Source organism: Leptinotarsa decemlineata, unplaced genomic scaffold (assembly GCF_025532065.1).
Source record: "Leptinotarsa decemlineata unplaced genomic scaffold, Ldec_3_MD MMD2_P_RNA_scaffold_6, whole genome shotgun sequence".
NCBI lineage: Eukaryota > Metazoa > Arthropoda > Insecta > Coleoptera > Chrysomelidae > Leptinotarsa > Leptinotarsa decemlineata.
In genome coordinates this window covers 6068145-6086784 of record NW_027412533.1, presented here as the reverse complement: position 1 = coordinate 6086784, position 18640 = coordinate 6068145, and the positions used below count along the sequence as shown (strand labels likewise).

The window sequence follows — 18640 nt, the reverse complement described above, 5'->3', positions numbered from 1 at the left end:
CCAGTGTAGTGATTCCAATAGCGATGATGAACAAGGCGAAAAAGATATACCAGTGAATAAGATTCGGATGCATTTGAATATTGAAACACAGAGAGTATGTTTCAATGTTTATAATAATCTACATTCTACATCTCAAGTTTGGTTTCAAGGGAAACAAACTATTACAAGCAACATCAGATTTGACCGAAACTCCTTTCTCAACTAAACGTAAAATAGTCAAAAACAAAACTTATGAACGCAAGACGCGATGTGATTACCAAAACCTTTAAATCTTTATCTAATAAAATCATTGAAAAAACAATATACGACTGTTACAAAATCAATAAGATCCCTACAACTGAAATCATAAGGAATAAATTGAATACTTCCGGCCATAACATGAGCTGCTGTGACAAAACTTTTCAGAACTGATTAAGAAACTAGGATTTAGATTTAAAATAATAAGTAAACGTCAAGCAGTAATGGAAAGCAGAAGAATAGTGGAATTGCTTAACAGATTCTAACATGCCTGCAAACAAAAGATCGCGACTAATCATTGTGTATTGCGGAGGAATTAAAGGATGGGCTCTGAATTCTTTGAAATTATGTAGAAAAAAGTTGAGGACTGCAATATTGACTATCATAAGAACATGGAAGCTAATATTTTCGAGGAACGGTTTGAAAATACATTGATCCCAAATTTGGATGCGATGACATGTTACATATTTTTGATTACGATCGTCAACTTTATCATAGAACATCGCATACGTTGATGCGTCACTGTGATTGGTGTCATCATGTGAATGTGGTTACACCCTGGTTCTACCCCGCTCCTTTTCAGAAATCTACCTCGATAAAAAAATATCTTGTGGCAACACTGAATTCAAATAATCTCATAAAAATTGCCACCAATCAGAAAGTCTGAAATTGTTTCCAAGACTGGTACTTTTAACGTCCTCTACATGTCCAGCGAATAAGTCCGCAAGAATTCCCGACTGGTCTCCGATATTTCTGATGTCGTGAGCCTGCTACTGATACATAGATGTCACTGCAAGGGTTGTTTTTATATTTTCCTCTGTCTCGAATAAGAGGTATGTAGACTATCCCAAACGGATGCCTTAATTTTATCACGCCATTAAAAATTTGAACTCATAAAGTCATAAAATATTTATCGATATTTATTAAACTTTTAAGTACTTATTGACAGTTATTCAAAATGGGGTACACAGACTGAATAATATATTTTTGACCCTTAACGTCATGATAATGATGAGGTTGAATGTTCTAAAATATCAGATTTCTAAAACATCAAGTAGTTAATTTCAACGACTTTTCCTTTGATTGGCTTCGCTCTTGTTGACCTAAAGTTATTTCTAAAAGTTGAGAAAGGTTCCCTTTTTCTACGAAAACCCGTCTATTTTGGTAGTCAATATTTAACGAAAAATAATATGTCCAAAACTTATTACATAATAATTTCAGAAAATTTGTTTATTATAAAAAAATACATGAATAGAACAATAAATATGTGTAAGTTATACTAAATGATTGTAGCAATAATGTAGCATGTTGTATATTCAATCCCAATAGTAAATGCGCTGTTGCAAAATAACGAAAAATATTATACATAAGGAGTTTATTACAAATTAAAAGTTGCCATAATATAGTCCTAAATAAGAAGTTTATTACAGTTCATAAGTTGTCATAAATAAGGTGTTCATAATGCACACGCGATCTCGAAGAGTAGTGGCTTCAGCCAAAATAAATAAAGAGAGTGAAGTCAGCAGTTGGGTAAAAAATGATTCGATTTTCCTTCCTCAATCTAAATCAACAAGGGGTACGACAAAAGAGAAATAAGTAGTTGCAATTCAAGGTAAGTAACACTTTAAATTAACTAACATTTTATATTTTTTGCTGACAGAACATTTTGATGATTCAATTTATACTAGTGAAAATAATATTTTGATACAAAACTTCATATCAACAGTGGTGTTTAGCTAAGGTTGATGATTTGTTGTTCAAAAATAAGACCCCTATAGTACTTTAAAATCGGATAACAAGACGTTAATCTGGAACAGGGATGGCCAACTTTGTTGGAAAAAGTGTCAATATCTGAAAATCTAGAATCTGAAAATATAAAAAAGAAAATTGCTATTTATGTCATTAATACATTTTCTGCACGTGAATATAAATATAATACCAACAGGTAGAACTGAAACCACTGGAATAAAATAAATCAAAAAAACAAACACTGCTTCAAAATATCAAAACTGCAACACTCTTCTAGACGCTTGTGTCACCATTCAAGTACCTGTTTAGAACTGAATTTATTGTTAATATTTATAAAATTCAGTCATACACTATGACGAGTTATATTACTGGTTGCTTTTGAAACAAACAAACTATAGATCAAGAAACTTAATCCAACAGTGCACTGATGAGGAAATAGTTGACTGTAAATGTAATACATATCTTTTTGAAAGTTTGGTTGAAACTCAGTTTCCCTCTTTGTAGTCTTTATATAACTCAACCCAACGATTTAAAAGGATGGCATTCAAAGTGACTAATGCTACAAAACTGGGGGATGAAAAGGGAAATCTATTTTGAATTGAGAAAACTAGAAGCCATCGCGTTTTTCGTTCAGAAAGGTCGTATTATACATTCAGGAACTTTCTCAGTATAGTTTATCTGGTTGCCAATACGTATATGAATATATTTTATGTACTAAAAATTAAATGGTATGGCTACCCATTCAAGTTTTAATTTTGGAATTGTGAAATGATGTGCATCGTATCAATAATTTTACATACAATATCACTCCATTCCAAAATGTTGATATTGAGATATCAACTTGTTATTGTCCAACATTGTAACTTGATGCGGCATTAACTGGATCTCTTTATCAAGGATTCCGTAAGTTGAATGTTTTTGATAAAATATATTACATAGATGAAAGGTTCAATCGATCGTACCATAAATTTTATCCAATAAATACAAGTTTTACTCCGTGGTCTTTCCATATTATGTAAGTCTCAGTGGGATAGCCCTCATAGATGATGCCAGAAAATGCGAAGAAAAAAAAATTATGAAGAAGAAGATGTGACACCATTAGAGGTTAAGTATTAAATCTTCAGTTTGGCACTTCTCTTCTGACGTGTCTGTTAAACTCTAAAGGGAAAATATTTTATTGATAGTTTTTTAACATGCACTCCCTTCTTCAAAGAGGAAATTCTATCTTGGCATATGCCCTTAGTGTTTTGGCCTGCTTAACGTTCGCTTGTTTCGCATCAACAGTTTTCCTCAATTATGTTACAAATGCTAACATGAATACTGTAAAAGTAGTAGTGTGAGTACTTTTTCAATATCACGTTAATTCTTACAACGTAATGTTTGTTTTACAGTAAAAATGTACCTGACTACAGCGCAAGTCGAGAGAAGAACGATCTCGGATTCCTTACATTTGATTTACATACTGATCTTACAGGCCTCTTCAACTGGAATGTCAAACAGCTATTTCTCTATCTCACTGCAGAATATCAAACACCTAATAATGAATTGAACCAGGTTAGATATTTGATGAATATTGCACAGATTAGTTTCAGGCAAAGTGTGTTATTCGGCAAATAATATTTTCTCAAATCTAGTTAAAACCACATGAGATTGATACTATTTATCTAGGCCTTTGATATGTTTGGTTATAATATTCTGAAACATGTACCAGATCTTCATTCGATGAGTGTTATTTTCAATCTTAATAGCAGCACATACCTACAATATAAAGTAGTACAGTATAGTAGAGTACATATAGAATACGTAGAGAGCTTGAACTGTTTTCAGATAGGAAATTGCTTTCTATTTCTCTGTAGTTTTCACTGCTAAAAGGCTACTAGATAATATCAAAGACAATGAATATTGAACTGAAGATCAAATGCCAGAAGTCAGTCAGAAATATCATAAGTACATTATTTGGTACCTGTATCATTGAATCATGAACAAAGAGGTTTTGGTACTTTATAAAGACTTTTTGTAAGTCACTTTGTTTGCTGTTTTTCTGAGTTTTTCAACCTTCCAGAATCTGAAAAATAAACAGAGAATCTGCTGAAGTGTAATAAAGGGCAAACTGAAAAGTTTGTAAGTAAAAGATACTAGCCGGCCATTGCACCATAACTATGTTAGAAGAAATATCAACTTCCAACTTCAGTCAAGTACATCAAGATTCTTTTAATATTCATCTCTATTTTGGGGACCAAATTACTCAATGGTTTATTAACTTTTATAAATTTTCAGGTAGTTCTTTGGGATAAAATTATTTTGAGAGGTGAAAATGCTGTGCTAGATTTCAAAAATATGAATACAAAATATTACTTCTGGGATGATGGTAACGGTTTGAAGTAAGTTTCATTTTCCCTTGTCTAGTCTATCATGAGAATAACATGTTTCGATTTTCAGAGGAAACAAGAATATAACCCTGTCCCTCTCGTGGAATATCATCCCAAATGCAGGACTTCTACCTAATATTTTCGCCAGTGGAAGTCATTCTTTCAAATTTCCCGCGGAATATACTACAACTAGAATGTAAGAATATGTATGACTGTGAATATTCTTTAAAAAAATATATACAAACTCCAGCAGACTTGTATCACCTTTACCATTTTTGTTTGATAATAAAATCAAATCAAAAATCATGTACATGTTTAGTATATTGAACTCCTAACATGGAACCCCTGAGTGCTCCTTTCAGGTAGGAGTTCAGTTATGGACTACTCAACTCAACCAAGTACCATTTCTGTTTCAATATAGGTATATAAATTTTCATGAGCAGACAAAAATTGGAAAAATGTAAAATTATTACAGATTGTTATAAAATCAAATTGATACCTACTTTGTGTAGGAAATGGTTCTAAAAAGCTCTCAATGCTTTAACAGTTTCCGCCTCTAATGTAGGCGAGTTCTTGGGTTCAAAATTTTTGATGAATGGGCTCATTCATGCTAATCCAGTTTTTTATTGAAAATTGTATATCATAAAAGTAAATCATCTCCCAATTATCCCACAAAATTTTCCGGTTTTTATGTCAATTAACAACTGAGCAAGGGCAATTGAAAATGTGAGATCGCCCGCGGTACATCCTGACGTCACACCAGGCAATGAGCTTCGAGCGGTGGCAACCGGGCCTGTAGCTGGAGATTATGAATCACTGCCATCGTCGGATTTTGTTTCATTTGCTGACTGGTTTGAAAACATCACGTGTTACATATTCACGCAGTTGATACACTGCAGTAAACAACACATGACTTGTTCTCTACGGCTTTCGCACACATATTTCGCTTATCCGCCAGCACTCCCTTGTCGCCGAGTTGACTGATGTGACGTCAAGCTTGACCACATTCAACTATTAATTTAAGGGGGAAGATAATGAGTGAAAATTCAGATTTTTTTTGCAGATGTACTATTTGAAACATAAACTTTCAAATAATGAAATAAAAAAAATTGTTAAATGAGCCCATTGTTTCAACCAATGAAAATTTAGTAGTAGTTTATTTAAATAGGAATTCCTAATATACACTAATAAAAAGCATTTAACTTATTCAAAATACTTTTTAAGATTCAAATAATGAAATAAAAAAAAATTGTTAAATGAGCCCATTTTTTCAACCAATGAAAATTTAGTAGTAGTTTATTTAAATAGAAATTCCTAATATACACTAATAAAAAGCATTTAACTTATTCAAAATACTTTCACTTAAGATTCAAAATACCTTTACAACTATAAAAAAACTCATGTTAGTGTGTCCTTATATTTAAAAGAATTAAATCAATCTAGTATTTATTTAAAATCAAGATGAAGAAGAAAACGAGTTCACGTGAATATAAAATATATCACTAATATTGTATGCCTAATAAACAACATTGGTTTGATTTCTGATGTATTCAATTAATTTGTGTTTAGACATAGTCATTGTCCTTGCATTTTTATCATTTGTGGAAGTCAGTTATAAGAATCTAAACCTTTAAGAACAGAATTCATGGTCATTTTCAGATTTGTTCTATATATATGGAAATTTACTCTATTTCTAGTGGAATAATTGTGGATGTTGATTCAAAATAACAAATTCATTAAAATACTCAGGTTGGCCTCCCTGTGTTATCTTGAATTTGAATGTCATAGTCATATTAAACAATCTGCTTACAACTGATAACCATTACAGTGCATCCAGCATTAAAGCTATCAGTTTTAATTTATTACATCCCAGAATTACCCGCATCCCTCAATTTTGCATTTTTTTGTAATTGAGATTTTTCATTCAAATTGAGTAAGTATAATAATGAGCTGCAATAATCAAAATGTGGTTGAATGGTGCAATTAGCAAGTAATTCGAGAGTTTATGGAAAGATGACCAGATATTCATGAAAAAAACATTTTTTTTTTATATTTTATTTTTACTGTACTGGGCATGCTTGTGAAAATTCAGATTATAATCAACAATGAATCCAATGTATTTAAATTCAGTTTCAGTTTGTATTTGAGTATCTTCTATTTTTATTTTGATGTAATTTATGTTTATTTGATCATATTTATATCTATTCGCAATTATCATTGCCTTTGTTTCTTGAACATTCAATTTCAGTTTGTTCATTTTCAAAAATGTGCCCAATATTTTCAATGTACTATTCATTTTTGTAATGGCTGCATTTAGATCGATATTACTTTCAGTATCAGTGGTCATCTGCAAAAAGATTTATGAATTCACACTCTGTCTATGTGGCCCCAACACACTGCCATGTGGTACTCCTGATTGAATTATTATTTCCTCAGAAATTGAATTACCCACTTTGGTCCGCTGCCTTCTATAACTCAAATAACTCCTAAACTATCCTAGAACTGTACCAGAGAAACCCAATATTTCCAACTTTTTTTAACAAAATGCTTCTATCTACAGTTTCGAAAGCCTTTTTCAAATCAACAAAACAGCCACAATATCCATATTTTTTTCCATTAGGAAAGAGTCAGTTGCAAAAATGTTTCACATGAGTGTTTTTTCCTGAAATCTGACTGATTGAGATCTAAAAACCCTTCAACGTGTCTATAATTCAAAAATGGCTGTTGTCGGTAGTGGTAGTGGATTAGATAAAGTAAAGAAACTATGCAAATACTGTGAAAAAAATGCAAATACTGGCTTAACGTCCGTTGGCTGTGACGCAGTTTACCATAATGCATGTGCTAACAGAACGAAAACTTGTTGTGGAGAGACAATTAAAGAAAAATTCATGTTGGACATCTGCATGACAGAAGAAGCTTACCTGACTGAAGAAAATAACCTTCCGAAGCAAATTATCTCGGACAAAAACACCATAATTAATGACAAAGATGAACTCGTTCGACTACTAAATGAGAAAATTGCATTTCTAGAAGATAAACTGAAACACATAGAAGTACAAAATGTCTCAAAGAAAATTTCATAGTAAAGTACATCAGAACTGATTAAATGAACAACTTGAAATCTTTCATGGTTGCTGCCGATTTCAAGTTCAAGGAGAATTTCTGCGGTTACAGAAGATTCAACTTTAGAAGAGATTGTCTCCAATATGAAGGACAACCAAGATCTTTTTTAGAACTAAAGTACCAAAACAAACAGAATCGAATCTAAATAATATAAGCTTATCGGAAACAACGAACAGCAACTACAGTGGCGTCCCAGGTTCAAACATTACTCATGAAAAACTAGGTCCTGTTGAAGAACTAAAAATTCTACATCTAAATATTCAGTGCCTTCGGAATAAGATTTTGCAACTAGATAATTTTGTTAATTGTCTCAATAACCTAAGTGTACTGTGCCTAACTGAACACTAGCTATTTACAAGTGTTATACTCTTAAAGATTAATTTATATTTATTGCCGACATAATCATATACATGGAGGTACTTGTATCTACATAAATAATTTTTTTGATGGCAAAGAAATCATCGAAATTAAACAGATATCTCAAGAATTTCACTGTGAACTTCTCTTCAATTTACTTGTATTATTTGTATACTGATCACCCTGTAGTAAATCTGATTTTACTTAGTTTTTAAACATAATGACAGAAGCTCTCATCTATATAGAAAGGCATTATAGCAGAGCTAACGTTGTTATATGTGGCGACTTCAATGTAAATTTCCTAAATCCGGAGAAGAAAACGAACTTAGTCGTTGACTTGTTTCAGCAGTTTAATCTGAGCAAGAAAATTCATTCACTCACCAGAGTGATGTGAAAGTCTAAAACATGCCCTGATAACATATTCTCAAATATGGAGAGTTCAAATGCAGAAGTTCTTAGTGTTCCACTGGCAGATTATGATCCTCAAATCTTCACATACAAAATCAGGTGTGACAAAAATACTAATAAGAAATATGAGCTAAACTTTTCCAACAAAAATCTAAGTGTATTCAAAACTCATCTCACTGGAGAATCATGGTCCGACGTGTACAGTAAATCGACATCTGAGGAAATGGCGCTAAAATTTCACGAAATATTCATGACACATTTTGAAAATTCTTTTTCTTACATTGAATCAAGATCACTGAAAAAAACCCACAATGTCGATTATTGGAGAAATAATGCCAACAGCAAAAACTAAATGTTCAATTGGCATATGACATGAATAAAAAAATCTCCTAGCGATTTCAATAAATTGCAATACGAGCTGAGTAAAAAAATACAATGGAATGCTGCTTGAAGCAAAACAAAATTATTACTCGAATCAAATATTCCTCTCCAGCCATAAAAATAAGACAATCTGGAAAATTATAAACTCTGAAAGAGGCAATGACGTGTTCGATGCATCATCTGTTTATCAATGCGATGTGGATCTTTTTAATGAATTCTTTACTGACAATGCGGAGAGTATTGTTAATAATATTGCCACACCCGAAAATGTTTCGATTACTTTGAACTCCTGTACATCATTTAAATCCTTTTACTTACGCCCCTTCATCAAAGAATAAATTATCATTATTATTAAGAGTCTGAAAACAAAAAAGACGCAAGATGTATATGGTATCAGTACTTATTTGCTCAAACAATGCGCATCGCTAATCGTTGAACCACTTACCATCATAATAAATAAATGTCTTTCTGATGGTTTCTTTCCATCAGTGTTCAAACCAGCCAAAGTTCTAGCTATATTCAAGAAGGGAGATGAAAAATTACCTGAGAATTACAGACAAATTGACATATTGCCCACCCCATCCAAAGTAATGGAAAAAGCTATTTTAATACAGTTTAGTAACTACATGGAAAGCAATAATTTCTTACATAATCATCAGTTTGGGTTTAGGAAAGGTAAAAGTGCCATAGACGCTATAAACAAATTAGCTAATAACATTATTGAAGATCTGTCGAAGGCTTTCGATCGTGTCAGTCATAAATAAACTGTTGGAGAAATTAGAATGGTATGGAATTAGAGTAATTCCCAACAAAATAATTGAATCATATTTAGCTAACAGATGCATCGCTGGCATACATTGCAGACAATCATGCAAGACAGTTTTTAAAGATCTAGCTATTTTAACACTACCGTCTTTATATATTTTGCTCATAACTATGAATATCAAAAGAAATTAATCATACCATACAAAAAACCGTATGATACATGATCACAATACTCGCAGAGGAAATGAACTGAGACTACCTTACTCACGATTAGCCCTCGGGCAAGACTCGGCAAGCTATCAAGGAGTCATATGTTATAACAAAGCAACTAGGTTACTAGGAAATATTGAAAATTCAATACATTCAAAAAAGCTTTAATAGACTTTCTCCTAAATAATGCCTTTTACAATGTCGAAGAATTTTTAAATTTTAATGTATAATTTGCTTTTTCTTCAGTTTGTGTGACTAGTCTGATAAATATTGTACCAGTAATGTATATGTTATATGTGTATGATATTTTAATTATGAATAAATTCTATTCTATTCAAAGAGTTTACAATAACAATATGATAAGTCAAGAACGTATTATCAAAAGGGGAGTCCCACAAGGATCCATACTGGGGCCTTTCCTGTTCCTAATTTATGCTAATGATTTACCTTCATTTATGCTTCTCAAACTTGAATTACTGACAATATTATACGCTGTACATATAGATAGAACCCGTGATGTTGATAACATATCGGCAAATATTTGTGCCTCTGCTAAACAGTGGTTTGACTCTAATGAACTGTATAGGAATGAAACAAAAACAGAAATTTGTGTATTTTCAAACTATCGCACTGATGCCATTTCTACATCAGAAAGTATAAAATTTTTGGGCGTTCATCTTGACTCGTCTCTTGCCTGGACCACCCACATCAGTAATCTTTGCAACAAACTAGCAAAATCTGTTTATGCCATTAGGCGAATAGCTACAACGGCTGGTCAGAAAGCAGCTCTAATGGCATACTACGTCTTGTTCCACTCAGCACTGAGTTATGGGTTGCTGTGCTGGGGTAATGCAAGGTACACCCATCTTCAAAGAGTATTTGTCTTGCAAAAAGCTGCTGTACGTAGCATTGCAAAAGCTGAATATAATGAACACTGTAAGCCTTTGAGAATACAGGAATCATGACTCTATTCTCACAAATTATCTTCAACAATGTTCTGCATGTCAAAGGAAATTATCACACACTTACAACACACTCTGATATTCACTCCAAACACGCAATGGAAATAATATTGTGCCCCTCTTGAGAAGATTGGATAAAAGGAAATCAATTTACTTCCTAAAAATCAAACATCTGCCACTCAGACTTTTCAGAAATACAGTGAAAATACTTCTCACTGCCTGTATACTCTGAGTGACTTCAATGTTACTCTTAAGGATTCGCTTGGAGATACCTAGTGCATCTTTTCCACTTTTCATTCCTGTTTCTTTATTCATTAAGAATTTTTAAAATGCATTTCATACTCTACATTTAATTTTATTGTTACATTAATACAGCTTCTTTATGAAACTGTGCAATATAATAGGTGACTTGTCCAAAATATTTGTATTTTTTATGGGCGCAATAAAGTTATATTCTATTTTATACCCTATTTCTTAACTCTTTTCCAGTCCGTGCAATGTATTAACAAGACGAAAATTCATCGCTTTTGTTGTGCTCGTAATTTTTGGTATAGGTGTTACTGTTGTTAATTTTCATTTCCCGGGAATTAACCAGTTTGTACAGAGACACTAATGAAGCTTAGAATTGCATTGCCTGTAATATCAAAAGTGCCCTTGATAAATTTTATACTCAATATATCATTATTGTTTTTATTTGATAGGCTAGATACAATGTTCTCTAATTCTTTGCGTTTTGAATGGAATAGATTTACTATTCGGTTGACTCATCGATAAGTTTAAGAACTCGTGTTTTTTGGTCATGTCTCAAAGTAACGTATTCCAAAAACACTTTATTGTGAGATTTTCACTAAATTGTTTTACAAAAACGCAACACGTGTTTCGCCATACAATGGCTTCATCTGGCGTGTCTTTCAACTTGAAAGACACGCCAGAGTTTCACTTACCAAAAATTGAAGTCAGTTTGAATATTCAACAAAAGGTTCTGCAATAAAGACAACCAAACTTTACCACTAATTTCAAGAGAATCTTCAAAAGTAGTAGTTATATTGCAGTTCTCACTGAAAAAAATGATCAAACCTTGTTGCAGGGTATCAGATGAACAGATGAATCAGTTACTATTAATCTTGTTCTGTTAGGCAATTGAGACTGTATCGATTTGTGTGGTTGACCGCAAATTTCCATTCCCTCTTTAAGATATTGTATTCCACAATATTGAGTGCATCACTAATATAATAAAAAAATCCTATTGTTTTTTATCTCTGTGTGAATTAGAGACAAACTCTAAACAATCTTCAACTGTTGCGGCTCTGGATTTTTTCTTTCTTAAACCACCAGTCCAACTGAGGAAGCTACTGTTGTAGTGAAATACATATTGGAAATGAATTATATGTTGTGAAAATTTGTAATTATCATCATGAATAGTGTTATTATGAATAGACTGACCCATTACTTGATGAAATGAAAATCAATAACACTATCCATATTAACAATTAAATTTCTAGTTCTAGACGCGTTTCGCTAACACTGTAGCTTCATAGGTAGTAATGGTGTTAGCGAAACACGGCTAGAATTAAAAAATGTTTTATTATCATGGATAAGAGTGATGTTGATTTCCACCAAGTAATGGATCTGTGTATTCAAAAAAGGCTTATCAATTAATAATGATAGCTTCTAGAAGCTTATATGTGATTTTTCAATTTCTATACCTTGGTGATTATTTGCAATTATAAAATGGTTGTTATTTTAATTAATTATTTATTTGCAACAGATTTAAAATTTTACCAAATTCAATTTTCTAATTTTCCTTCATACCTGGATTTTTATTATATCCCAACTCTGTTTAACCATATTAATATCTTTAAAATTGTTGGGTCGATTCTTTTTTTAATGTATCGTATTTCATTATATTGTTCACTAAATTCCTTTCACAGCTTATTCATTTCACATAATTGGTTATACATATTGTTTTTTAACATTTTTTGTATAAATCAAAATATAGCTAAATTTGGATATGACATCCAGTAATGTAAACTATTTTTTCTAAATTCGTTTTTCCACAGTAGAATAATCTTGATTTCTCAAAATATTTTAATAATCTAGAATGTACTTACTGAGTTTTCAGTAGTTTTGAATAAAACTGTTGAAACTGAAATTGGTTGATATTGTCATTCGGGTATTTCTGAAAACAGATGTAGCTATGCTGGGAAAATTCCCAGTTTACTAAAGAGAAGAAAAAATAACTGCATCAATAATCAAAATTAATTGGTGATTTATTTTTATACTAACTGAAACAAATGAGTACCATTACTATTATCATAATGGATGAAAAATACAAATATATCGGGTTACATAATCACAAAATGAATCAACAGTGCAATAGTATTAAAAAACAATAAATTATGTAAAAAACAGATATATAACATTCACACTTAAAAGTATTATAGGTACAGAATGAAAAACACAAGGAAATATTGGTCCCTGCCCTTCATGTGGTACTTTCAATATCAGTCTGTATATTTTTGTCTTCCTGTTTGAGATTTCCGCACCTCTGGGCAATATCTAACATTTTTCTCAATCCCTGAAAAGTGGAATAATTATCAAGATATCATAGAAAATTATTAAGTTTTTTAATGAGGACATTGTGAATTATGAACCTTACATTTCAATTTTTACTTAAAAAAAAATCCTTCCTAGTTGTGAAAGTGATCTTTCTAATAAATAAGCAATATTTTTCTTCTCTACCTATTTTTCTATCTATACCCTGAAAAATTTTCAAAAAATTATTTGTTCTCACAAAAGACCATTTTCAGAACTGTAATGAGTTAGTTCTGTTTGAAGGATGAAATTTCAATTTCCAGTTCATGATTCTAGTTTTTATTATATTCTCCATTAATTTGTCACTTCACGTAAAAACATAAAATCTACATTTGATATTGATGAAAACAATAATAATAACCTTGATTGCTCAACTGTTTCCCATTTAAAGAATAATATTGAATAATAATTAAAATAGTATTTGTATATTCTAATACCTAATACAAAAAATAGCAAAAACCTGTGTTGATCTACCTACATGCATCCTGATTATTTTGATCAGTTCCTTAATCAAGCAACAATAAATATCATGTTATATACAGTTCCAATTGAATGAATTAAATATTGTATATATTGGAGACTAGCGACCCGCCCCGTTTTCAATGCTATTACTAAATATAAATTCACCCACCGGAAATTTAAGGGCATGGAGAAACAGTGATGAAAAGGTAACTTTATTTTATGAACGCGCCTTTTTTCCCCGCGACCAGTGCTTTCTATTGCACATCTACAATATAAAAGAACATACATACATAATTTCTTCCTACAAAAATCTAGCGGTGCAGAGAAACAGTGATGAAAAGGTAATTTTCATATGTAAATGCGTCCCCTTCATCCCCAGTGTGGGCACCCCAGTTGGAATATTTAAAAATTCTTTCTTATTGCACATCTACAACATGAAACGAACCTACATACAAAATTTCAGTCTCCGAAAATATATCGGTAGGGAAAAACAATTATGAAAATGTAATTTTCATATGTGAATGCGCCCCTCTTATCCCCAGAGGGGGCGCCCCAGTTGGAATAATTAAATTTCTTTTTTTATTGCACATCTACAACATAAAATGAACCTACATACAAAATTTTAGCCTCCGAAAAGATAGCAGTACAGAGAAACAGTGATGAAAAGGTAATTTTCATATGTAAATGCGTCCCTTTTATCCCCAGTGCACCTATATACCAAAGTTTAGCTTTCTAGGACTCACCAGTAATAATAATATTTTTTGATTTCTTTAGGACATTCTAATATACATATAGTATTTCAAAAATATACAAATAACATATAAATAACAAAAATGATATGATAGAAGAAAAACAAACACTTTTTTCAATGATTCCAGAATGGTCCCAACATGAAGACATACATAACAAATATATTACAAAACAGAAAAAAGAAAATCAGGGATGAGATTTTATATAGTTCATGAGTGACCGGTTTGATCCCATTATCAAGTACATATAAGTTTTATACTCTTGATACTGGGATCAAACCCAAAACCGGTCAAACCGGTGGTATAAATAAAATTTTCCAGTGGTATTTAGACAAAAGTGTTTTTATTCATTTCATTTAAGTGATCATGAATTACCATAAAGTAAACAAGTCATCAATCACACATAATAGTTCATGAGTTTTTTTTTGTTAAGTGGTTAAGTGGTTTATATATACAGAATTCTTCCAAATAAGTTAGAAGCAAGTTATGCGTTAGTTTGAAAATGAATATCATTGCTGACTCGTACAGTCTCTTGGAAACAGACGGCCACTTCAAAGTACTTAACATGTTTGATATACTAGTATACCTATTCACTTGTAAAAGAATCCTCATTTCACGATTCTGTAACTTTTGTAAAGCCGATACCCTATTTTGGTCAAATGAGTATAAAAGACTAGCACAATAATCAAAATGGGGTTGGATTATACAATTATATAATGTAATTTTTGAGTACATCGAAAGTTGATATAAAATTCTTGAGAAAAAATATATTTTTTTAGTAATTTTTCTGTATATATAATCAAAATAAGCATGAAACACTCCCCTGTGGTACCCCGAAAACAACATCGCGAGATGATGACACTGAATCCTTTATTTTGGTTACCTGTTTGCGTTGTGATAAATAATCAGTCAGCCATAACAAAACAGTTTTCCTGACACCAATACTTTGCAGTTTATTTAGTAATATGTGGCGATCAATTGTCTCAAAAGCTCTTTTAAAATCTATAAATAGGGCTATAATATAATGTCCCTTATCTATTGATTATTTCCATTTTGATATTGTGACTTGTAATGCAGACTCACATGAATGGTGTTTTCTGAAACCTGACTAATATATCATTATTTTCTAGATATTCAGTGAGTTGATTATAAACTTCAAGTTCTAACATTTTTTCAATACAAGGCAAAGTGTTAATTGGTCTAAATTCCCAGGATTTATTCGTGTTAGGGACTTTCTGAATTGGCACAAAGATACTGGTCTTGAGCTCCTTTGGGATTTTGCCAGTGCTCAAAGATGTATTTATAAAATGCAATAATGCATGTCCTATAAAACCAAACAATTTTTTAATAAGTTTGCAATTAAGTATCTCACTGCTGTATTTCATGTACGGAGAAACAAAGATGAATGAGTGAGTATTAAGTAAGTGACTTTAACATTTATATGTACAGATTTTAGGCAAATATTTGTCCTCACTTTTTGAGGTTTAAAAGTGAGATTATTAGGTCTCATATATGAAGCGATGATGGAGTTAACCTGATCTATATTTCGGCAAAATCAAGTGCTTTCATTAGTTTGCAAATGTCAAATTAGTTTTGAAATTCAACAGATTACTCTAATCTTCTTTCATTATTTAGGAAAAAGTTCTGCTCATTTGACAAATGTAAAATTGTGGACAAGAACCACAAGCCAACTTCTATACTCCTGATCCATCCGCCACTGAAGTTTATTAGTCACTAAGTAGGTGAAAATTCATATGATTCACATCAATTTATGAAAGAACTTAGTATGTAAAATTCACTTACTATGAACATGCCCCAAGAAGCTATTTTATAGTAAACACGTGATGTGGTTTTGGAAACTTTTTAGTGAAAATCACACAAATAAGTGTTACTCAAATAGAAAATATTCAGGTAAGTTAATTAGAACATTTCATTTTGGTCATTATTTATGTTTTAACTAACTCACCTAATATTTTGGAATGGTTATTTTTGGTATCATTTTAAAATGTTCATTTTAATTTTATTTTTTGTTACATAAATTTCAAATCTGTCAACTCCCGTGTAGACAATGAAAGTCTGAATTTGAAACTTATCCAAGAAACATGGTCAACCAACCACATTCAAACAATATCATGTAAAACATTGTTGAATGAAATAATTCGTAATGGCTGAGTTAATGGTGAATTATCAAAATGAATAAACTTCTGAAGAAGCCAGCCACTTGTGATGGCGAAACATTAGGTTGCAGTTCCAAACTACAACAGCCTTCAAACCCAAATGAAGATAATAACACTGAAAATCTCAACTGCGAAAGCCTAAATCAATTTATCTTACACCAATTGTAGTACAAAGTACAGGTACATCTAAATCAGTCTCATTCTCAGTGTTTTTGAAAATCTCAAAGTAATCAGCAAACAAGAAGAAATTAGATTGTTCAACAATCAGAGAACTGTCATTAATAAATAAGTTATAAATCGGGCCAGAATAAGAGCCACGTCTAACTCTCAAAGTTATATGAATTGTTTTGAAATGATCCTCTCAATTTCAACTCACTGAATTATAAGTGAGATAACTTTCTACCCACTTGATCAATCTGATCAACTTGTGGAAGCTATTTTATAGCAAACCATGTTGTCACAATTTTGTAAACCTTTCAGACTCAAAATCTCACAGAAAACTATCAGTAAGTACTACATACAACTTGCTGACTTTCATTTTCAAACTGAAACACAATATTCCACCTACGAATGTATGAAAATAGTATTTTGTGGAATCTTGTCGAAAAGTTGATGGATAAATCCATGAAGTGAAAAAAGCACATTTTGTGTTATTTGGACAATTTTGTTGAATGAAGGAATCCTTAGTAAAAAATAGAATAAGGGGAAGAATTATGGAAAAAATTGTAGTGTAACAAGTTGAAGTTACTTAAAACAAATAATTTTTCTACAAATATTTTCTGTAAATATCTCTTGCTGAGATGGCGATGATTGAAAATAACTACACTTGTCGGGGAAAAATGTTTCTTTCCTTTCTACAAATAAAAACTAACTGGAGTATTCTTTACCTGGTTCTCAACTTTCAACATGGAAACAACCTCTTTCTCCCTGAAATCCCTGTCTTCATCAATCAGGGCAGCTTTATCCATGACGAAAGCCATTTCTTGGATTTTTTCGGCTTGTTGTTGGATAATTTTATTATACTTTTTCTCTTGAAATTCCCTGAAGTTGATTCGGGATTTATACACCTGCTCCGCTGTGTGTTCCCTATATTTGGACATGATGTGCTCTAGAGTATTATGGTAATCTTCGAGAGCAGTCCTCAGCTCACGGTTCTCCTGCTGAATTTCCCGCAGGTGGCGGTTTTCTTTTTGGATGTTCGCAATTAATTGGGAATGTGGTTTTTGGTTAGCAACTTCATTAAGTTGCTCAACTTCCTCCTGAAACTAAACAACAAATTTATAAAACTCTCAGTAACTTTAATAATTTACTTACCTGTTTCATCGCATCAATTTTCTTGTTGATAGCATGTGTTTCATTCAACAATACATCAGCCACCACATCTCTGTCTTTCAAACGGTTGGCAAGGCGTTTTGCATCCGTAATTATTTGTTGGATTGTGAGAGACATAATTATTAGATAACTGTTATTTATTTATGTAGCCCACCTGTGTTGTTTGTAGTATTTGGACTTGAACATTAAAGCGGGACAGGTCTTCCCTGTCTTGACGTTAATACAAATTAGAGAAATGTTACACGAAAGTTTTTCATATTATATTTTTTTATCACAAGAATTTAATTTAATTAATAATTATCATTCAAAATATTTCTCCGATTCTTTTACGTTTTACTGTTTATTTGGGATTTGAACTTTCAAATTTCATTTGTCAAAAAGGTTGGTTCGTTTATTTTGCTCAGTCGATATGAGGCAAAAAATAGCATCTGCAGACAGCTTGTCCACTAAGGTTAATCTCATGAGGAAATTAGACAAAAGTGTTTTCATTAATTTCATTAAAGTGATCATGAATTTCTACAAAATAGGCGAGTCATCAATCACACACATTCTATTTTACAATTACACATTGATGAATTTGTGGGAATTTTTTTAAAGCAGATGAAGCAGCATGTAGGAAATTTACCTTTTCTCTCCACTTTATAGTGTCTCTGTTAGGAAATATATTTTGTCGTTTTTGTGTGGGTGTTATTGACTACTGTGTTTATTATGACTAGTATTCTGAGTAAATTATGTTAATAAATCGTAAAGCAACCTAGAGCATC

At 31.7% G+C, this 18640-nt stretch overlaps 2 protein-coding genes across 2 annotated transcripts; one reads left to right on the top strand and one right to left on the bottom strand.

Moving 5' to 3' along the window:
* The first annotated feature begins 3090 nt into the window (after positions 1 to 3090).
* Spase22-23 (Signal peptidase complex subunit Spase22-23) lies at positions 3091 to 4661 on the top strand. Its single transcript, XM_023168758.2, has 4 exons — positions 3091 to 3322; positions 3378 to 3540; positions 4264 to 4367; positions 4426 to 4661. Exons 1-4 carry the CDS (start codon positions 3180 to 3182, stop codon positions 4553 to 4555), a joined length of 540 nt encoding a protein of 179 aa, XP_023024526.2. The 5' UTR covers positions 3091 to 3179; the 3' UTR covers positions 4556 to 4661.
* An 8152-nt stretch (positions 4662 to 12813) lies between these two features.
* On the bottom strand, positions 12814 to 18244 carry Fgop2 (Fibroblast growth factor receptor 1 oncogene partner 2). Its single transcript, XM_023168757.2, has 3 exons — positions 17859 to 18244; positions 17432 to 17809; positions 12814 to 13139 (listed from the first exon to the last, which is right to left on the bottom strand). The coding sequence occupies exons 1-3, from the start codon at positions 17991 to 17993 to the stop codon at positions 13047 to 13049; spliced, it is 606 nt and encodes a 201-aa protein (XP_023024525.1). The 5' UTR covers positions 17994 to 18244; the 3' UTR covers positions 12814 to 13046.
* Positions 18245 to 18640: the final 396 nt, after the last annotated feature.